The sequence below is a fragment of the Lissotriton helveticus genome, chromosome 3_1, assembly GCF_964261635.1.
Source record: "Lissotriton helveticus chromosome 3_1, aLisHel1.1, whole genome shotgun sequence".
Taxonomy (NCBI): domain Eukaryota; kingdom Metazoa; phylum Chordata; class Amphibia; order Caudata; family Salamandridae; genus Lissotriton; species Lissotriton helveticus.
Genome location: NC_136061.1, coordinates 560,079,684 through 560,097,488, shown reverse-complemented (window position 1 = coordinate 560,097,488; position 17,805 = coordinate 560,079,684). Strand labels below are relative to the sequence as shown.

Here is a 17,805-nt window from a genome sequence, read left to right as displayed (position 1 = left end):
GTGGTGGACATAGTGGTGGTGGGCGTGGTGGAGGACGTGGTGGTGGTGGACGTGGTGGATGTGAGAGTGGTGGTGGATGGGTGGTGGTGGTAGATGTGATGGTGGTGGTGGACGAGGTGGTGGACGTAGTGGTGGAGGTGGACATGGTGGTGATGGACGTGGTGGTGGTGGACGTCGTGGTGGTGGACGTGGTGATGGTGGTGGAGGACATAGTGGTGGTGGATGTGGTGGTGGTGGACCTGTTGGTGGTGGTGGATGTGGTGCTGGTGGATGTGGTGGACGTGGTGGTGGGCGAATACGGAAGGAGAGGAGGATCTCGAAGGGGGCACATGGAAGAGCAGAAAGAGGCTGAATGTTAGAACAAGCCACGGCATCACTCTGGTTGATGTTTGGGAGGTGGGAGGGGTGTTCTGTGCAGAAAGGCATTACGGCGCTCTAGTAAATAAATAAAACAAGCGCGGTACATGAAAGTGAAAGCGACCGCGTTTTTAGCTGAAAGTGCAGGCTGTGCTTAATGAGCCATGACACGTGAGGAAAGCTGCGCTTGCTTCCGTGGACCCTAGGCCACGGCAGAGTGAAGGCAGGACATGCACCCGCCTTTGGTCAATTGCCTGCTGTCTTTCTTAGAAAGACGTATGCAAAGGCCAATAGCGGGTGAAGAAAACAAAAGCACACACACAAGCATGTGATCCAAAGTTTAAAGCCCTTACTAAATATCTTGCAGAGCAGCGTATGCGCACTGGCTCTGGCGAGTCCTAAAAATAGAAGGTAAAATAGTTGAAGCTACATAAAAAAAAGTGATCTCTAATACGGAAAAGGTAAAGGTACAGGGAGCAGGGAGCAGGGAAAGGGGGCCATCCTCCTGTTCAAGTAGAGTTAAGCATTTACAGTGAGGTGTGGAAAGGGTTGGTGAAAGGTTGCAGCTCAGGAAAGCGTTTACCGTTCTCCCCATTGTTAGAGATGACACAATTCGTCGCTCTCTCATGTGAGTACAGTCACGCCACCTCACCATCTTTACAGGAACAACCTAGTTTTAAGACGCCCATTTACAGTTTGTACCTTTACAGGCTATGATACTGTTCATGGACACGTATGCGTATGTCCTACCGTCTACGGTATTCTTTTTTTGAGTACTCTAATCTAATGCTCACGATATTGGTCGAGGTTAGACCAGCATGCCGTCTATCACTGACACCTGGAGCCCTATTTGATATTTACACAGAAATTTGCGGCCCATTTTCTTTTTCTCTTCCTTTTTCTCCCACTTCCCCCACTATTTCCTGACTACATGGAGCATTCATTTCATTTTCAGTCACAATTTATTTTTATGGCGTCGAATGTCTTTTCACTGGGACGATTTGAATTCACCAATTACCAGCCTCTTTGCATCTTTTAAACTCCACATTTTGAAAGAATCATATATACAGATTTTGCAAAGCGTAATTATTAAGCGGACTCTGGTTTGGCATTTCTTCCCCTCCCAATTACTTCTGTTCTCTGAATTTATTACATACATCGGGTATGGACAGTTCGACAAATCTGTGAACCGCCCTGGATTATCCGCACACTACCCGAATCCTGTATCTATAATATTACATATGTTTACTGTTTTATCATGTCTTGCAAATGTCACTATATGCTATAACTCATCTCTTGATGTTGGGAAATCTGACATGACTACTGTTGCTGAACATGCGTTGCCAATTCCATACTGTATGCATTTCTATTTATATTATATGTTACCATATATACAATTAACTCCAATTGTTTCACATGGTTGCTCACATCCTCCAAACTGTGCCTTGCTGATGTTGCTGGCTCCCAGTTTCTCAAAAAAAGGCTTCCTCTGGTTTTGTACTGTATTTGGGAACCTGACCTAAAGAATCCATTGGATTGGTTTTATTTGATCATTTGGGTTTTGGTTGTGTGTTCTTTTTCCACATAATTTTCTTTTCCTTTGTTGCTTTTCTATTTTTCATGCACCTTTTCTGTATTTAGCCTTAAAAAAGCCCAAGGCCTGTATACCATTAGGGAGCGAAACATGTGTTGGCTGCACCTGCGTTTGAGTTGTTTTTCTGGATCACCAGAATACTCCTGTTCACCCACAATAAAGAATTTCAAGGAAACCACAAAGACTATGATACGACTCTTTGATCTCTCTTATTTGTTACGCATTTGGTAAAAGGATTCATAATTTAACTTAGCTACCAGCTCTGTCCTTCTCTTGAACCAAACAGTTCTATATTTATGGGTATGGGGCTTCCCATTCTGGACATCTGGTACCCACTGCATTGCCCATTGAATGAGGATGGACTCCGGGAAGAATAACTCCTACTTCGACTTCACGGTGGGCAAGAAAGCACCTGAAAGGTTTTAAAAAGCTCTCTAGTGGTGCTTTTGGCTAAATTCATTTTGATAAAGAGGGGCTTGCTGGTTTTTAAGATCCAGCTAAAACTTGAGGTCAATGGCGGCCTTTGGGAGGGGCAGGGTATTATCTGGGTGAATGTTCCTCTTTCTTGTATTGGAAAAGCTGCAGGAACTTGAACGAGGCATTTATTACACCTGCTCATCGCCACTTCAGTGGGAGAGGTCAAGTAGCATTTGATCTATGTTTACAACACGCACGTGGATTGACAAAATACCAGTTTAAACCTAGATAATAATACTGACTGACTCATGTAGCATTATAGGCTCATTTGTCAATGATGTAGACATAAAATGCCTTGACAAGCTATTTGGGATATTTCAAGGTCGGTTTGTGAACTTAATATCTTGGAAGGCAGGACATCAAATGCATGGCCTTTTACAAGATCATAACATTAAAGTTTTATTTACCAGGTTATGAAGTGGCTTGATTTGAAAATAACAGCTATTAATAATAAAACACATGCTCTCTTGTATCTTGTGAACTGGGGTCTGAGTGATCTAACTTTATACTTGCATTCATTTGTTTGAATACATGCCTTGATAGATCACTTCACTTTACTCCTCTTGATAAGTATGTGGGATCTGCGCAAGCCCTCTGAGAGGGTCAACTTTTACTATCAAATAGTTATATTGCACCTGCTAATGAGATTCATAATAATCTTCACTTAGGCTGGGAACTATAACATTGAATGAGATGGATTTAGCTTTGAGATCACTGAAGGGAACTAAAGTTCTACGACCAGATTCTGGGCATAAAAGAGGACCAATGGCGTAGAAGGAAACAAGCGCCCCATTCTCTTATCGGTTTCTGCCTCTAAAATCATTGGAATTTTCTTAGAAAATAGGACTTTAAACGGGGTAGAAGAGAAAGATAGGCTGTCTGCTTCAAAAGCAGGATTTTATAAAGGTCAGAGTAGACTTGACCAAGGCTTAAAGCTGTGGCTCATCATCAATAAAGATATAGCTGCAAGAGAGGAAAACCTGTACCTACTCTTCCTTGACATAAAAGCTGCACTTGATTAGGTGAATCATTCATGTCAGTGGGTAACCCTGCTCAAAAGTATGATGAAAAAAAGCCACAGTGAAACATCTAAAATCAATACATCTTAAGAACTCCGCTAGGGTATGCTTTGGAAGAGAAGCTGAATTGAGTGACTGCTTGCCTTGTACGTAGAAGTGCTGTGTGCGGATGCCACACTTTTTCGTTTGTTCAACAATGATCTTGGAATAACCCTTAGAACAGAAAACATTGATGTTCTTATGATAAATGGTTATCCAATTCCAGTTATCCAATCCCAGTGATCCTCTTTGTTAAAAATGCGGTATTTATACCATGAACTGTATATACCATTTAAACTCCGGCCCAAGTTTTTGTAGGTTTTATGTCAAGAAGCTGATGATTAACAAATCACAAACCAAGTTATTGTACTTAGATTAAGTTTACATATCTGTATATAAAGGTTTTCCAACAATGATCTTGGAATAGCCCTTAGAACAGAAAACATTGATGTTCTTATGATAAATGGTTATCCAATCCCAGTTATCCTCTTTGTTAAAAATGCGGTATTTATACCATGAACTGTATATACCATTTAAACTCCGGCCCAAGTTTTTGTAGGTTTTATGTCAAGAAGCTGATGATTAACAAATCACAAACCAAGTTATTGTACTTAGATTAAGTTTACATATCTGTATATAAAGGTTTTCCAACAATGATCTTGGAATAGCCCTTAGAACAGAAAACATTGATGTGCTTATGATAAATGGTTATCCAATCCCAGTTATCCAATCCCAGTGATCCTCTTTGTTAAAAATGCGGTATTTATACCATGAACTGTATATACCATTTAAACTCCGGCCCAAGTTTTTGTAGGTTTTATATCAAGAAGCTGATGATTAACAAATCACAAACCAAGTTATTGTACTTAGATTAAGTTTACATATCTGTATATAAAGGTTTTCCAACAGAGTGTTAAAACATTTAATTAATATGTCTTCTGTTTGCTGACAACCTCTCACTGGTTCCACATTTGGAGAAGGCAATGAATACACTGGTAGTTACAAAGGTGGCAATTAACTGTCTTTTAATAAAAATTCTGGAAGTTGTCTAGGAAGCTCGGGGTTTAACAGGACATTGCAGTCCGTGTAGCTTTGTTTGGCCAACTGTGGTGCTACTTGCAAAACAAAATTTTAAATATTCTGGAGATTAACCTTTTGAAACGGTCACTCTACAAGGAGTGATTCCTTTATCTGTATTAGAGAAGAATTGGGAATATGATTGATAGGGCAAATTGCCAGCCAAAAGCCATTATTGTTCTGGCTAAGGACCTGGATTAGCCTGTTGATGATCCCTACAGAGCAATGCTGAGAGAGATTATGTCCCTGGAAATAAAAATTCCTTGGTTAGGATATGCAAAAGGGATGTGGCCTCATTTGCGGTCATGTGCCTCAATTTCGGGATCCTGGAAGTAATGCTACAAGTAGCAAAGTGATTCCTAGAACAGCTTACTAAGAGTGGGTGTCTAGAATGCAAATTTGACTTAATTTGCCTGGGTTACCAAAGCAACCTCTGGGAGAGTTCTTACAGTGTAACGATTGCAGAAGTTTTACAATAGCTTAGCTATATAGAAATAAAAGTATTTTACGGAAGTGTATTTTACCGAGGTGTAATAACTGTTCCGCTTTATCAGAATTTGTACATCAAATTTACGCTAGGTATTCCTCGGGTAGCTCTACCGACAATAAAAAGTTGAGAAAAGAACTATAAGGCAAGTTCGGATTCTTGCCCAGCCTCTGACCCTAACCCTTAACAGTAACCCTTTCTCATTCTATGTTTGTTTTCTGTCCTGGGTATTGCCTTTCTGGGAAACAAGGGTTATTACAGATTCAGAACCAAATGAATACAAGTCAAGTTAATGCAGCAGGTTAAACACTTTGTGGAAGTGCCCACGTGAAATTAATTTTAGGTGTTTTAAATTTCTTCTGAAAGTTATGAATTGTGCGATCCGAATTCATGCCATGCTAATATTTTTCCTGGGTGCCTTTTTATCCAATGACTGTATTCTTATAGTTTCTATAATATGATTTGCCGAGCAGAACACAGCTCTGCTTTTCGGTGGTTATAGCAATGAGCAATGCTTAATGTAATTATTTAAACTTAAGTCTAAAATGATTCGCTCTGAATTAATAGTTTTAAGGATTGTTTGCAAATTTCTAAATGAAGACATTTGTCTGTCCCTTAAAATACATTAGAGCGCATCCGTAAAATGCAGAGGTTGTTACGGAATTGATAACCAGACCACGAGTGCAGTAACACCCTCAGCCAACCGACAATAACTATGCGGGAATGCTCGCTCAGCAAAAAGAATGAGGCAGCATGCCCGGGAACACTCAGCAGGACAACATGGCAGCTACACCACTGTATCAGTATTGTTGAGCAAAGAACTAACTACAGTTTAGTTTATTACAAAGCATAAAAACAGCTACTATATAGATTGACAAACTCTACTAGATGAGTTTAGGAATGCTGCTTTTTCATTCAAAATACTGTTACAAAATGGCAGCTGCGACAATTCTAAATAATGTGAACCAGTCAAAACAAAACTTCGACTGACAATGAAGAAAAGTGCTGATTTAGGAAAATGTTGCTGAACTCATTTAGTTTAGTGGATGTCTCTAAATCATTTTATTTAAATCTTCTCGACATTACATTATCCTGACAAGTAGAGTAAAATGCATCGACAAAATAGTGGCTGGAGTAAAAATACATCATCTGAGATCAAGATTTCATTATTCTCCTATCGGGCATGCTTAAAACAAAAATGTTCCTTGGCATTTTGTACTTTGAAACCCCATCTACAATTCTCCCACCAACCCCTTCTAATAATGCACAACATAAGAATGGGTCTGCGTCCACCAAATGGTAAAAGATTAAAGGATGTCTTTCTATGCCTCAAGCCGCACTTCCACGTAATGAGTCTTTAAATACATTGTGACTAGTTTGCTTGCACTCATGAACCCGACAACTGTTTCATAGTTTTTTAACATTGTGCGCAGTGGTGGCCTCAATATTTTGAACAGATACCACAGAGTGCCTGGTGCATGTGCGTTGAAAACGTTTTTTGAAGCGGTTAGCACCTGTGTTCTGTTTAGGGCATAGTTCCTTAGTTTGTAGATGGGCTACTCCAAATAATTACCTAGTAGGTAACATCTACTTCTCAGTGCGTGGAAAACCACTGAATTAGAAGGCCTGTGAGAGATGTGGAATATCACCTAAGTGAGAATGGCGTCAGATGTCACATAATGTGAACAACAAGGACCCCCTGTTAAGAACTGAATTTGTAGTACAGGGAAATGACAGTATGTGAAAAATATATAAACAATTGATAATACATACAGGGAGGAGGAAAGTAGAAAGCACAAGCCCAAAATTGAAAAGACAAACTTGCATTTATTGCTAAGTATACATTTTCATGTTAAAAACATTTAATACAAAAAACATAAAAGCCAGGTAATCATGTAAATAATCAATTATAATCAATTCTTATATTTATAACACGATTGCATGAACAGTGTTAAAACAGTGGCGAACAAATTAAGTCAGATGTCACATATTCACTCACTCATCTATCCACCTACTATGCCCACGTCAGATCCGACAGTAACCTATATGTCACTCAGGCCTTCACTGTACATGTTCTTGCTGCAGCGTGTCCATGGCTAGATCCTCCTGGTTTAAATCTTGTGGTGGGAGGGAAACATTCAATATAGGTCTCACAGTATAACATAGAGGAAACTAAATATGACATAAGGGGTATATCCTCACCCAAACTAGGGAACACATAACTAGAAAACTGTATTACCAGTGAACAGTACTAGCCTCAGATGTTTCCCACTGCTACATATGGAACCCCAATGAAGACGCATTGGAGCATACCACGACACATAGGTGAGGGTTCATCACACTATGTGATTCCACAAAAGTAAAGTCATTCCAGAAGAGGATTGGCTGTCTCGTCCTTGAGTGTTGCACCTCTTGTATGTTTATGTTTGCTTACAGAGTACAGCAGTCCTTTCACTCCTCTCACTTCCTCTCTAGTTTGTTCACTATCTGAATTGCACCTGCCCTGTATGCACGAGAGACTCGTGCAATGTTCCTCCTGCTGCTGCTGCCTGTCCTGTACATATTCTTTATGTTAGGGAAGGTTGCGATGCTGCTGTCCATGGTGTACCTTTGTTGTGATGTGAAGCTCGGTATAAAACTTTCCACTACACAAAGGACAAAAACACCCCCATTGCCAATGCTTGTTTTAATGTGTGATGTGAATGAAAGAGTGAACCCTCGCAAAATATGAGAGCTGGGTGCAGAGTTTACCATTGGTTTTATGTGTAAAACAAGCCATTATTGAAATGGCCTAGACCAAGATGTAAAGTTTTAAAAACTAGATCCATGTTTTATGCATAAGACCTTCGGCCATTTTAGACAACAGCATTTTGCAAGCTGTGGTTTTCAGCCCATAATTACAATGTTAAAAGCAAAACACAAACACCAAATGCAAAATCCTGGTGGCTAAAGTGCCAGGAATGGTTGATGGTATATCTTGGCAAACTTGTGAAATACAAAATAAAATGTCCTTCCTTCCTTTTCTCCCTGCATGCAGTCAAGCGGTAAACAGCCCAGCTGGTGAGCGGTCAACGACAGCCCTGCAAAAGCAGATGAGAGGCCGTCACTGCCAGTGGATTCACATACACGCTCCTTACAAAACACACACCACCCTGAAAAAAAGACATTATTTATTAGATCGCCGCTGCAGCAGCTGGACGTGTCTGGAGAAAAGCAGAGAAGGTAAACACAGTGTGCTGGCCCCGGCTCCTCCCGAGCCATCCTCGGCCTCGAGGCGGGTGGGATTTCGGGGGAGCGCCACTGAGGGACGCCCTGCTTGAACCGGGGCAGCACGTGCTGCCCCGAGAAGGTGTGCACAAGAACTGCCGCCTCAATGGGTCTGATCTCGGACAAGTGGTTTAGTGTGGCAAGCACACAGCACGAGTGAGCGGAACCGTTTCCTGGTGGGATTAGGGATCCGACCATACAAGGCCTTGTTCGACAGCTTCAGCGCGGTGTCCATTCCTGTGAGCCGGGGGCAGCCGGAGCGGCCCACCGAGGCCGGAGGCTGCGGGCTATCATCAGCCTTGAGGTGGAGCCCAGCCCAGCCGGACTCCCAGACCCGTGCGCCATCTATCTGCACTACCACAGCCCAGGCGGCGGCTGCCCTGCTACTATCAGACAGCAGAGGCCCGGCCCAGACCCGGAGCTTGAGGCAGTGTTACCAGTGCCCCCCTGACGGGTGTACTTGAGCTTCTCAGCAGATTAGTTCTATGATAAAGTAGATGATGCCAAATGTTCCCCATCTATCTGATACATATTCGAGAGGGGTCAGAAATATGCATCAAACAGCAGCAGAGACAGATGTGCCAAGCATGTTGTAAGTGTGGGCTCAGACCCCCGTCGTCTCAGATACTCCAGCAGGGAAGCAGGAGAGCGGGGGTCGGGGTCTGTCCGCCTTCACTGCAGCAGCTTCCCACAGCCGGCCAAGAAACACCGACCGCCCCACCGTGCAGAAGGCTGCAGGGCAGTCTATGTGCACCAATGCCCGCCCACCCTCCGTGGTGGCGCTGGTCCGACAATAGAGCAGGTTAAAGACCTGTCCCAGCCCCTGCCAGGCTGATGTCTTGACGTCCCTTACCCACTGGTTTTCGCTCACTTTCTTTCTCTCTCGCTACATAGAAATACTCTGGGCGCCCGCAGAGGTCGCCATGTTCTTCAATTACCAAAGGACAGACTGTCGCAGAAGTGAAGTGATTCTGAGTGTTCGCTTCAGTCTCATGAGCACAGGCTGATGACGATAGCTGTGTTCCCACCATCTATCCACGCCCTTTAAGCGATGATGCTTGAGATTCCTGGAACTCGAGTCACATCTCTTGCTACTTCGATCTGAGGAAAGAAATCGGCTGATTGGTTTCCTGCACACTTAAAGTGACTTTAGGTGCGCTACAAAATGCAAAAGTCGAACCTATGCTTAGGTGAGGGTGGCAAGGCAGCTAAGCACGACGAAGGGCATTTACTCCGTTGATTAACCAGCACACACTTTACTTTGACTCAACATGTGCATTTGCAAACAACTCGGGAGGTAGGCCTTGAATACCTCAATTCTCTCACCTGCCATAAACTGTCTTAAGCCTTCGGCAGAGGTTACTGATAGATAAGAGTTTAGGGGATGGGAGGGGGGGGTTGAAAAGTTTAAAAAAAAAACAATCACACATTGCGGAGAAACAGCCGCACGCTTTCTGCAGGGATGCAAATATTAAAATACGCCGTTTTAACGTAACAGCACGATATACGTTCATCGATTAATCGTATTTTTAACATACGATATCAAAACATATTCATGTCTAACCCTACGCAGCTGCGCGAATGCTAGAAAGCTTCCCGTGACTATGTTTAAACATGAAACGGACAAGACTGCAGTCATAAGTTCTCTAAATTACATCCATAAAAATCCTGTATGAATAGTGTCAAGTTGGTACCACTGGAGAAGGCAGTGTTGACATTTCCCTGGTTTTGCATCCTTGAGGGGACGGTATACAAGGGCTCTTATGCGTACTTCAGACGGAAACGTTTTACTAATCTTGGTTATATATTTACTGTAACATATACGCGTTTCTAATTATAATTTTAGTCTCCGGAAGCCCAAGATTAAATGACTTGGTTTCATCCTGCCTCACAGGTGTTTTGGTAGTGATTGCAGCTCGTGCTATAATGGGCGGAGTAAATCTAAATACGGTATTTTTAAAGTGCGAACTACTCGTGTCTAAGGGTCTCATGGCGTTGGAGGGCGTCGGGGAGATGAAGTGACATATTGCCCAGAGTCACATGGTGCTGAGCTACCGCCGCGATCGAACCGCGAGCCCTTCGCTCTGGAGTCAGCCGCCACACCTCTCCCCTGGCCATTAACTCAGCGGTGGTCTCCTCATTGGTCGGGCTGGGTTGGAGGGTCCGGAGCTGCTCACAGGAGGTTTAAGGCTTCTTCACTGTCGGAGTTCACATTGCTCAACAGCCAAGTTGACCTGCAGAAACCACAGTGGCTCACCACAAGGATCTATGAAGAAACAAAAGCACTGCCTTGGAATGGAAGCCGCTCCACCCGCTACAACTACTCCACTTGCAGACTACCTCTACAGGAGCACCCTTGATAGCCACACACCGAAGACTCTCCCAAAGAGGGTGGTGTGATGCACAGAAAGGATGCTCGTGTTCTGTCATGCAGCCATTTTGTTCATGTGCCTCTGAGAGCATCATTCACCCTGCAAGGCTTTTCTTCCTCCACTCCCAACTTGAACTCCAGCATTCCTAACCACTGTGCCCACCGAAAACATTCCCTCCACCGATTTATCCACTACCCCTAGCACCGTCCCCCCAACGCCCCATCCAGCCCCCCTAGAGGTAACACCTCAAACGCCCAGCTGACTGCACTGTATCTTCATACCTCACACCACTGCCCTCACCCACCTCTTGACACCCAGTGACCCCGCCACCTCCTACGGGGCTTAATCTCCTTCCTGCTCCCATAACTCCAAATCCCTGGAATTGTTTTGCTTGGAAGGCAGCATGAATCCATGTCAGTTTAGCCTCCATCACAGGCACTGGGCAGAAACCCTCATCATCCCTGTGCAGGGCGAGCTTGCAGCCCAGGCAAGCCTAAAGCCCAGACTCAGGGGCCTCCTTAAGTGCTCACCACCTGGGCAAGAGATCCCACAACACGCTCACCGATAGACTTCAGAATGTCACCAACACTCAAGGGCACACCCGTGACTGGCCTTCACCCTCTAGAGCAAGCACACAGCCAAGAAGTCAAACTAAGCCACATTCTCTCCAATTTCTAAAGTGATAATATACAACTCCACATGGAAGTTTGTGGCCCCAAGACCTGCTTTTCTTAAGTCTCCAATAACGTAGATACCTCCAAAGGGTGTGAACAAGAGAAGCCTGAAATTCAATCAGCAAAGAAAATATATGACGTCTTCTTTCCCAAGCTCGGCCCAGCCAATACTCACTCACCCACTCACTGCTTCTTTAGCAGCTCTGCCCCTAAGACCAAGCTGAAAAGATCCCTGGGGACCCAGACCACGAGTGTCAGGAGCCTTTCATCAACAATTTCACCAATTCAGCAGAACACTCTTAAGCACCGAGTCCAACATAAAATACAGGCACGATTCAGGTACCGCTGCAAGCTATAGAATACACGGCGCCAAATACTACTGCAATATCAGCTGAACAAGCTTCAGAAAGCCCACCGCCTGCTTTTGGTCCAAGGTAAAAAAGACACAACATAGATATCTCTTGTCTCGATTAAGCTGCCCCGGCTTCATCTGAGTGAAGAAAATTCACGGTTCGAATATTTGTGCCGGCCCTGGACTCTTTCTGCAACACAATGCTCACGGACACACCTAACAGTCTGTTGAACGGAGCCATCCACAAGCTGCTTCCCACACCCAAAACTTATATGAAATGGAAACAGCAAAAAAAGATTGTAAGTGCAAGAATCCAGAGTCTATAACAGCCATTCGGCCCAAACCCCGAGCAGAACTGACTCAGCTGTCCTTCGGGAAGGGCAGGGATCCTTCCTCTTTCAGAGTGTGAGGGACGAATGAAACCACCTCTAAACTACACTGAGTTTCCTTTGCTGCGCCTCCAGGCTGGGTGACTGTCACTGGTCATGCACTGACCCCTCGCTCATGTACAAGTCAGCGTCTGGCATTCAGGACTGTGCTTGACACGTGAGTTTATTCTGCAGGAAATACAAATGAAAAATCATCTTGCAGCTGCAGGGCACCCGGCATGTAGAGGCTACCAGCAGATGGGTGGCACACCCTTTTCAAAAGTACCCACCTCCTTTAACTGACCCGAGGACCATAGAAGGGCCTCTCATACACCCACAAACCAGACAACTGTCGCTCGTTCGGGGTCCCCCAGGTTGATAAGCCATTCATCTTTGTTGAACTGACATTTCTTGAATTGTGGATTCTGCCACAAAAAGTGGAAGTATGCCTCTGCTTTGAATTGTCAGGATTTGTAGTGCACAAGATATATCCCTGCAAGGGGTGAAAAGTTTGCTGACCTGAGAAAGGGTGTGCCCAATATTCCTGGTTTCCAAATGCTGCAAAAATAAATGCTTGTGTCCGATGCAAAACATTGCAAAGGTCAGAGTGGGAAGCGAGACTGAGCTGAGTTAAAATTGGGAGAGGGGTAGGTGGCAAGAATTGGGGGCTAACATAGGCGGGTGCCAGCCTTGTGCCTAACTGAAACTCCCTGGATGAGGGGGTTAGGGCTTCAGTTTCATCCTCTTCACCCCCTCCCCAGCCTCACACCTTGCCGCATACTTAAATTAAACAAGCTTTGGTGGAGCCAATCGGTCTGCCGTTGGCCATTAGCCTTTCCGCTTTGTCACTTCTTTTGTTTTGTGACTGTTTTTACACTTTTATTGTTCGGGGGGGCTGCTTGGCGTTCACCAATATAGAAAAAACACTGGCTAAAAAGCAAAACTCGTTTTTGGTCACAATAAGCACACATTGCCACCGTAGATAGAGCCTGGCGCTGATTGGAGCTGCTGTGTCAATGTGAAAGTACCGACTGCCTCCCCCACAGTGACGATAGTCAAACTTGGGGACCACCTTGCCCCATATTGATTGCTGTAGTGGGGGAAGAAAACTGACTGGCACAACAACCTTTACATTATATATAATTTTCGTGTAATTAAAAAGGTCTTGGCTAATGCCCGTCCTGAAAACAGCAACATGTTAACTACAGAATACATTGTTTCGTTACAGTCTATAATTATACCAAGAAACTGAAATGAAGACCTCAATTTTGCAGATATTAAAAATTACATGACTACGCTCCAGTAGGTATGCTGGGGTGACTGCCGGAGTCGCTGGGGTGACTGCCGGAGTCTGTGGAGCTCAGCTCCTTCGCCCATAACATATGTGACGACTACGCTATCGGGAAGGATGTTGAAAAGGTCTGGTTTCAGGGAAGAGCTGGCGGGAGGGGTGGAATTCCCCTCTTGTGTCTTAACCCCGCACTCCGTGCTTGGCTCCGAACCCCGCACCCACGCCTGGACGCCCGCCAGTTCACACGCCCTTCGGCTCTCTGCACGATGTTTGCACTCAGGGATACATTTCCGACCTCTTCGGATCCCTTTAAACCCCTCACTCATAACGCGGCTGCTGCTACAAGCTTCACCCGCGAACACGGCGGCGCTGGCAACATGTATCGAACATGAATATAGCTTCATCTAGCAATATTCCAGTGAGACTAACACACACACATACAGCTCCCTCCATCACAATATGCGCTGGATACACACAGTCACAACTAACATCTGAAACACAGTGCTGTGTCCAAAACACTTCGCAGCACAATACATCACACGACAACTTGGTGAACAGAACCGGCTGTACTCACGACGCAGGGTCCGGGGTGTAGAAATCCACGGCGAACCCAAAGTAACTGCCCGGGTTCCCCGAGTACACGGTGGGCCGGTCCGTGGCCAGATTGAAGGAGGCGCAGGGCCCGAGCAGGGACAGGAGGAGGGCGAGTCCAGCCCAGGAGAGAATAGGAGGATCGGCGGCAGCGAGGGTCCGGGTCATCCCGGCGGAGTCCGAGCGGGCAGCGCCGGGAGCAGCGCGCACTCTGCCCCTCACAGGGACCACCGCCCGCGGCTTACAAATCCAAAGTGCACCCAGGGGTCCCCAGTCTCAAGTCTGTGCAAGTTTTATCAGCTGGTAAAAGTTCTAAAACTGTGTGGCTGTTATGGACGATGGTGAACCGGAGTTCCAACAAATTGCTGCACTTTGCTTATTAAAATCTCCCCCCAGATGTGCGTCTGTAGCTGCCTTGAGGGTACCGTGCCCGGAGATTCACCCGCCGCCTGCCACACTCAGACAGCACCCAGGATGTGACAGCAGGCGCTGAGCTGTCTGTGCAGCCTCTCTCCCACTCCCTAGCTCTCGGCACCTACTGCTGGAATGCATCATTAGCCGGAAGTGTGCGGCTGTAAACCCGCCTCTGATTGGCTTAAAATTGTGCGTCTGGTTGGATGGAGCATAATATTCCCTTTTCGATTTTTCTATTGGACCTTATCTAATAACCTTATTAAAATTATTTTAAAGATGTGAGCAGGCAACTACTCTACTAACTTGGGCTGGTATACAGGCTGCTCGAATGTGATGGGCGCGTCCCTTTCAGTGAGAGGTGGTTTTCTCTCTGACAATTGCTTTGATTTGTTATGCCCTAGAGGTATACATTTTGCACGAGATTAGGAAATACTGAAACTGCTGGTGCCAAAGAGGTTTAAAGAGGATTGCTGCTGCTGGTTGGAAGTAGGTTTCTTACACGGTAGTGGCTGCGAATAATAATCATTGGCAACACCAATACGTCTCGCCTTTGAGAACTATTGTTTGTTTCCCAATTGTTGAGCGATGCAGTGTAGCATGGTTAAAGAGGAAACAAAAAAAGGCGCTGATGCAGCTGCAGTGGCCGTGCGTTTTTTTGTAGGCGCGTGGTTGTATTGGTAAATAGAGAAAGGTAATGACAAAGTTAAAAAAAAAAGTGGGTTGGAGGAAGTAACAAGGCTGGGAGAAGGATCACAGAGGTCAGGGTTGGAAACAGGAATGACGAAGGGGAAAGTACACAACACGGATGAGAGAGCAATGTGGAATGCAAGAGAACAGAAGCACATGTGTGAGAGAGAGCGGGGAGAAGCAGGCGGGGGAAAAAGCACACCAGGGCAAGCACAACAGGGGCGGCGTGAGGGAGAAGCACATGTGCAAGAGCAGCATGGATTTTGGTGGGGGTGGCAGAAAGAAGCACATAAAGGAGACAGCTGAAAAACACATACACTTTCAAGGTGTGCTTAACCCAGCAGAAAAAAAGGAGTGTCTGTAAAGTAAGCAGTGGAAGGACTCAAGTAATGAGGCCATGCTCCACGTAATGGACAATCACAAGAAGAGGAAGGAAAGCTCACACAGGATGGTGTAAGAGAAGGGTGGTGATGGTTAGGTTAGGGTGGTAGAGGTAAGGTTAGGGTGTTGATGGGTAGGGTAGCATAGTGGTGGTGTTGGGGTGGTGGTGGTTGTGGTGGTGGTGGTTGTGGTGGTGGTGGTTGTGGTTGTGGTTAGGGTGGTGTTGGTATGGGCACGGTGGGGGTAAACTGGGGTGGTGGTAGGTAGGATGCTGGTGGTTAGCGTGGCGGCGGTAAGGTTAGCTGTAATGGTTAAGGAGGTGGTTAGGGTAGAGATTAGCATGGTGGTACAGTGGTGGTTAGGGTGCAGTTTAGAGTGGCTGTTTGGGTGGTGGTGGTTAGGATGGGAAGGTGGCTTTGAATAGAGTGCTGGCGGCAATGAGGGTAGTGGTTAGGATGGAGGTGGGGTTTCGGGGTGATGGTGATTAGAGTGGTGTGGTAGTGGAGGGAATTAGGGTGAGGGTGGTGGTGGTGGGGAATGTGGTACTGGTTAGGGTGCCCAGTGTTGGTGGTTAGGGTGGTGTTGGTTGGGGAGGGTGGGGTGGTGGCGGTGGCTATAACACAGTCGCCATATCATTTTGAAGGCTCCATGCATGCAAGTCCCTACATAATGCACAGGACTATTCATTTTTATTGATTCAAGTTGGATTGGTAAATTAAAAAAACAGGGTGGTGTAAAACCTTTTTCTTTTAAAGTGGCTGTGGGAAGCAACAACAAGACAGGGCTGGAAACAATGCGAAGGGCCTGGGATGGGGAAGGATCATGGAGGACTGGGTCAGAATCAACATTGACAGTGGTGGGAGAAGTTCACTACACAGGAGAGAGAGCGCAATGGGGCAGAAGCACGCAAGAGCAAGTAAAAGCACACATGGATGAGCATGGAAAAGGTGAAGCATACAGGCGAGAAAAACATGGAGCACAGTGTAGTGGTGAAGAGAAGTACACAAGGTAAATAACTGGAAAACACGTGCATTCTGATGGAGTGCTTAACATACTTATGCAGGATGGGTTAGGTAACAACAAGGCAATGGGGGAAGAAGAAATAAAAAAGTACCGCAATACCAGTGCGAGCAACAGAAAAGCAATGATTAACAAGCATTTACAATGCAATAGGTCTCGGGTTAATTAAGTTTGAGCTATTGGCATTGCTTAATATTGCAACACCAATTGCAACAAAAGTCTATAAATTGTAGGCCAAAAAAATGTGTATTTATTTTTGTAGCAGTGGTGGCATGCTGCGCTTTAGATGAATCACAGGATGATGAGCCGTCGCCAAAACTCGAACCTGTTTCCCCAGCTCTGAAGTGGGCAGCCCTGGCCATTAGGCCACATCTTCTTCCCCACTTGTAGGATTTCTTGGCGCTGTGTTAAGCAGCGCTAACAGGACAAATGGGCCCCCTCCTCACTATGAAAGTCGCAAATTGCAAAGAACGTCCCTTGACCGTCCTTTTTCCCTAGAGGCTTGTAAGGGACTGCAATGTGTGCAGTGCAATTTGTAATGGCAATTGCAAATCTCAAGTCACTTGGGTGCATTGCAAATTGAGACTTTGCGTCAGCTGCACAGGCTCCACAAACTTTAAGAATCTTTAGCATCAGGCCAGTAATTCAGGGGCAAGATGTTACATTTAATAATCACACTTCAAAGGTTTACGTGGCATGTGTAAACTCCAAGTGATATAGGTCATCTCAGAAGATTTTTCACTTCAGAGCATGCAATGACTTGCAAAGAAACACAAAGTCAAAGAAACACAGATTTAGAGCACAGGACAAAGTGAGAGGCGAACTTGAATGCAGCATGCATGCCACCCAAAAGCAGTGCTTCAAACAATGCCAACATATTCAGCAGCATATAATGCAACATATTCGCCGCGGTCTCCTCATCACTGAATCCTGCGTTCCCCTCGTATGAATCTTGACTGCCTTTCCTGTTAAGTGGTGTGTTCACTCTCCACAGTTGCCTTTCTCGGCCTGTGTGTAATAATCTACTCCTTCATCTTGAAGAGCCGAGGCCCGTTTCTCCCCGCCCCGGTCGCCCCGTACCGAGCATTCTCCGCCCCAATAGCTCCACTCCCAGACTCCCCCTGAGATATCGTCGCTCAAGGCGCGGGTGCTCCGCAACGCCAGAGCGGAAGTGCCCGCCCTCTAGCCCAACAGGATCAACGTGTGAGCGACAGTAAAATTAGCCAATTGGGGGCATAGCAACACTAAATGGGCGTATCTGTACACCACCCGCCAATTGCAATCGCGCTCCAGGGTTGGTTCTAAAAGTATTCGTACGTCGGCAGCTGCATGGACTGA

At 45.5% G+C, this 17,805-nt stretch overlaps 1 protein-coding gene across 1 annotated transcript in view; it reads right to left on the bottom strand.

Moving 5' to 3' along the window:
• ITGAV (integrin subunit alpha V) overlaps window positions 1-14,536 on the bottom strand; it is a 402,152-nt gene extending 387,616 nt beyond the window's left edge. The window contains exon 1 of the mRNA XM_078680488.1: window positions 13,949-14,536. Coding sequence (XP_078536614.1) covers window positions 13,949-14,133 — 185 coding nt within the window. The 5' untranslated portion in view covers window positions 14,134-14,536. The remainder of the gene's footprint in view (window positions 1-13,948) is intronic.
• Window positions 14,537-17,805: the final 3,269 nt, after the last annotated feature.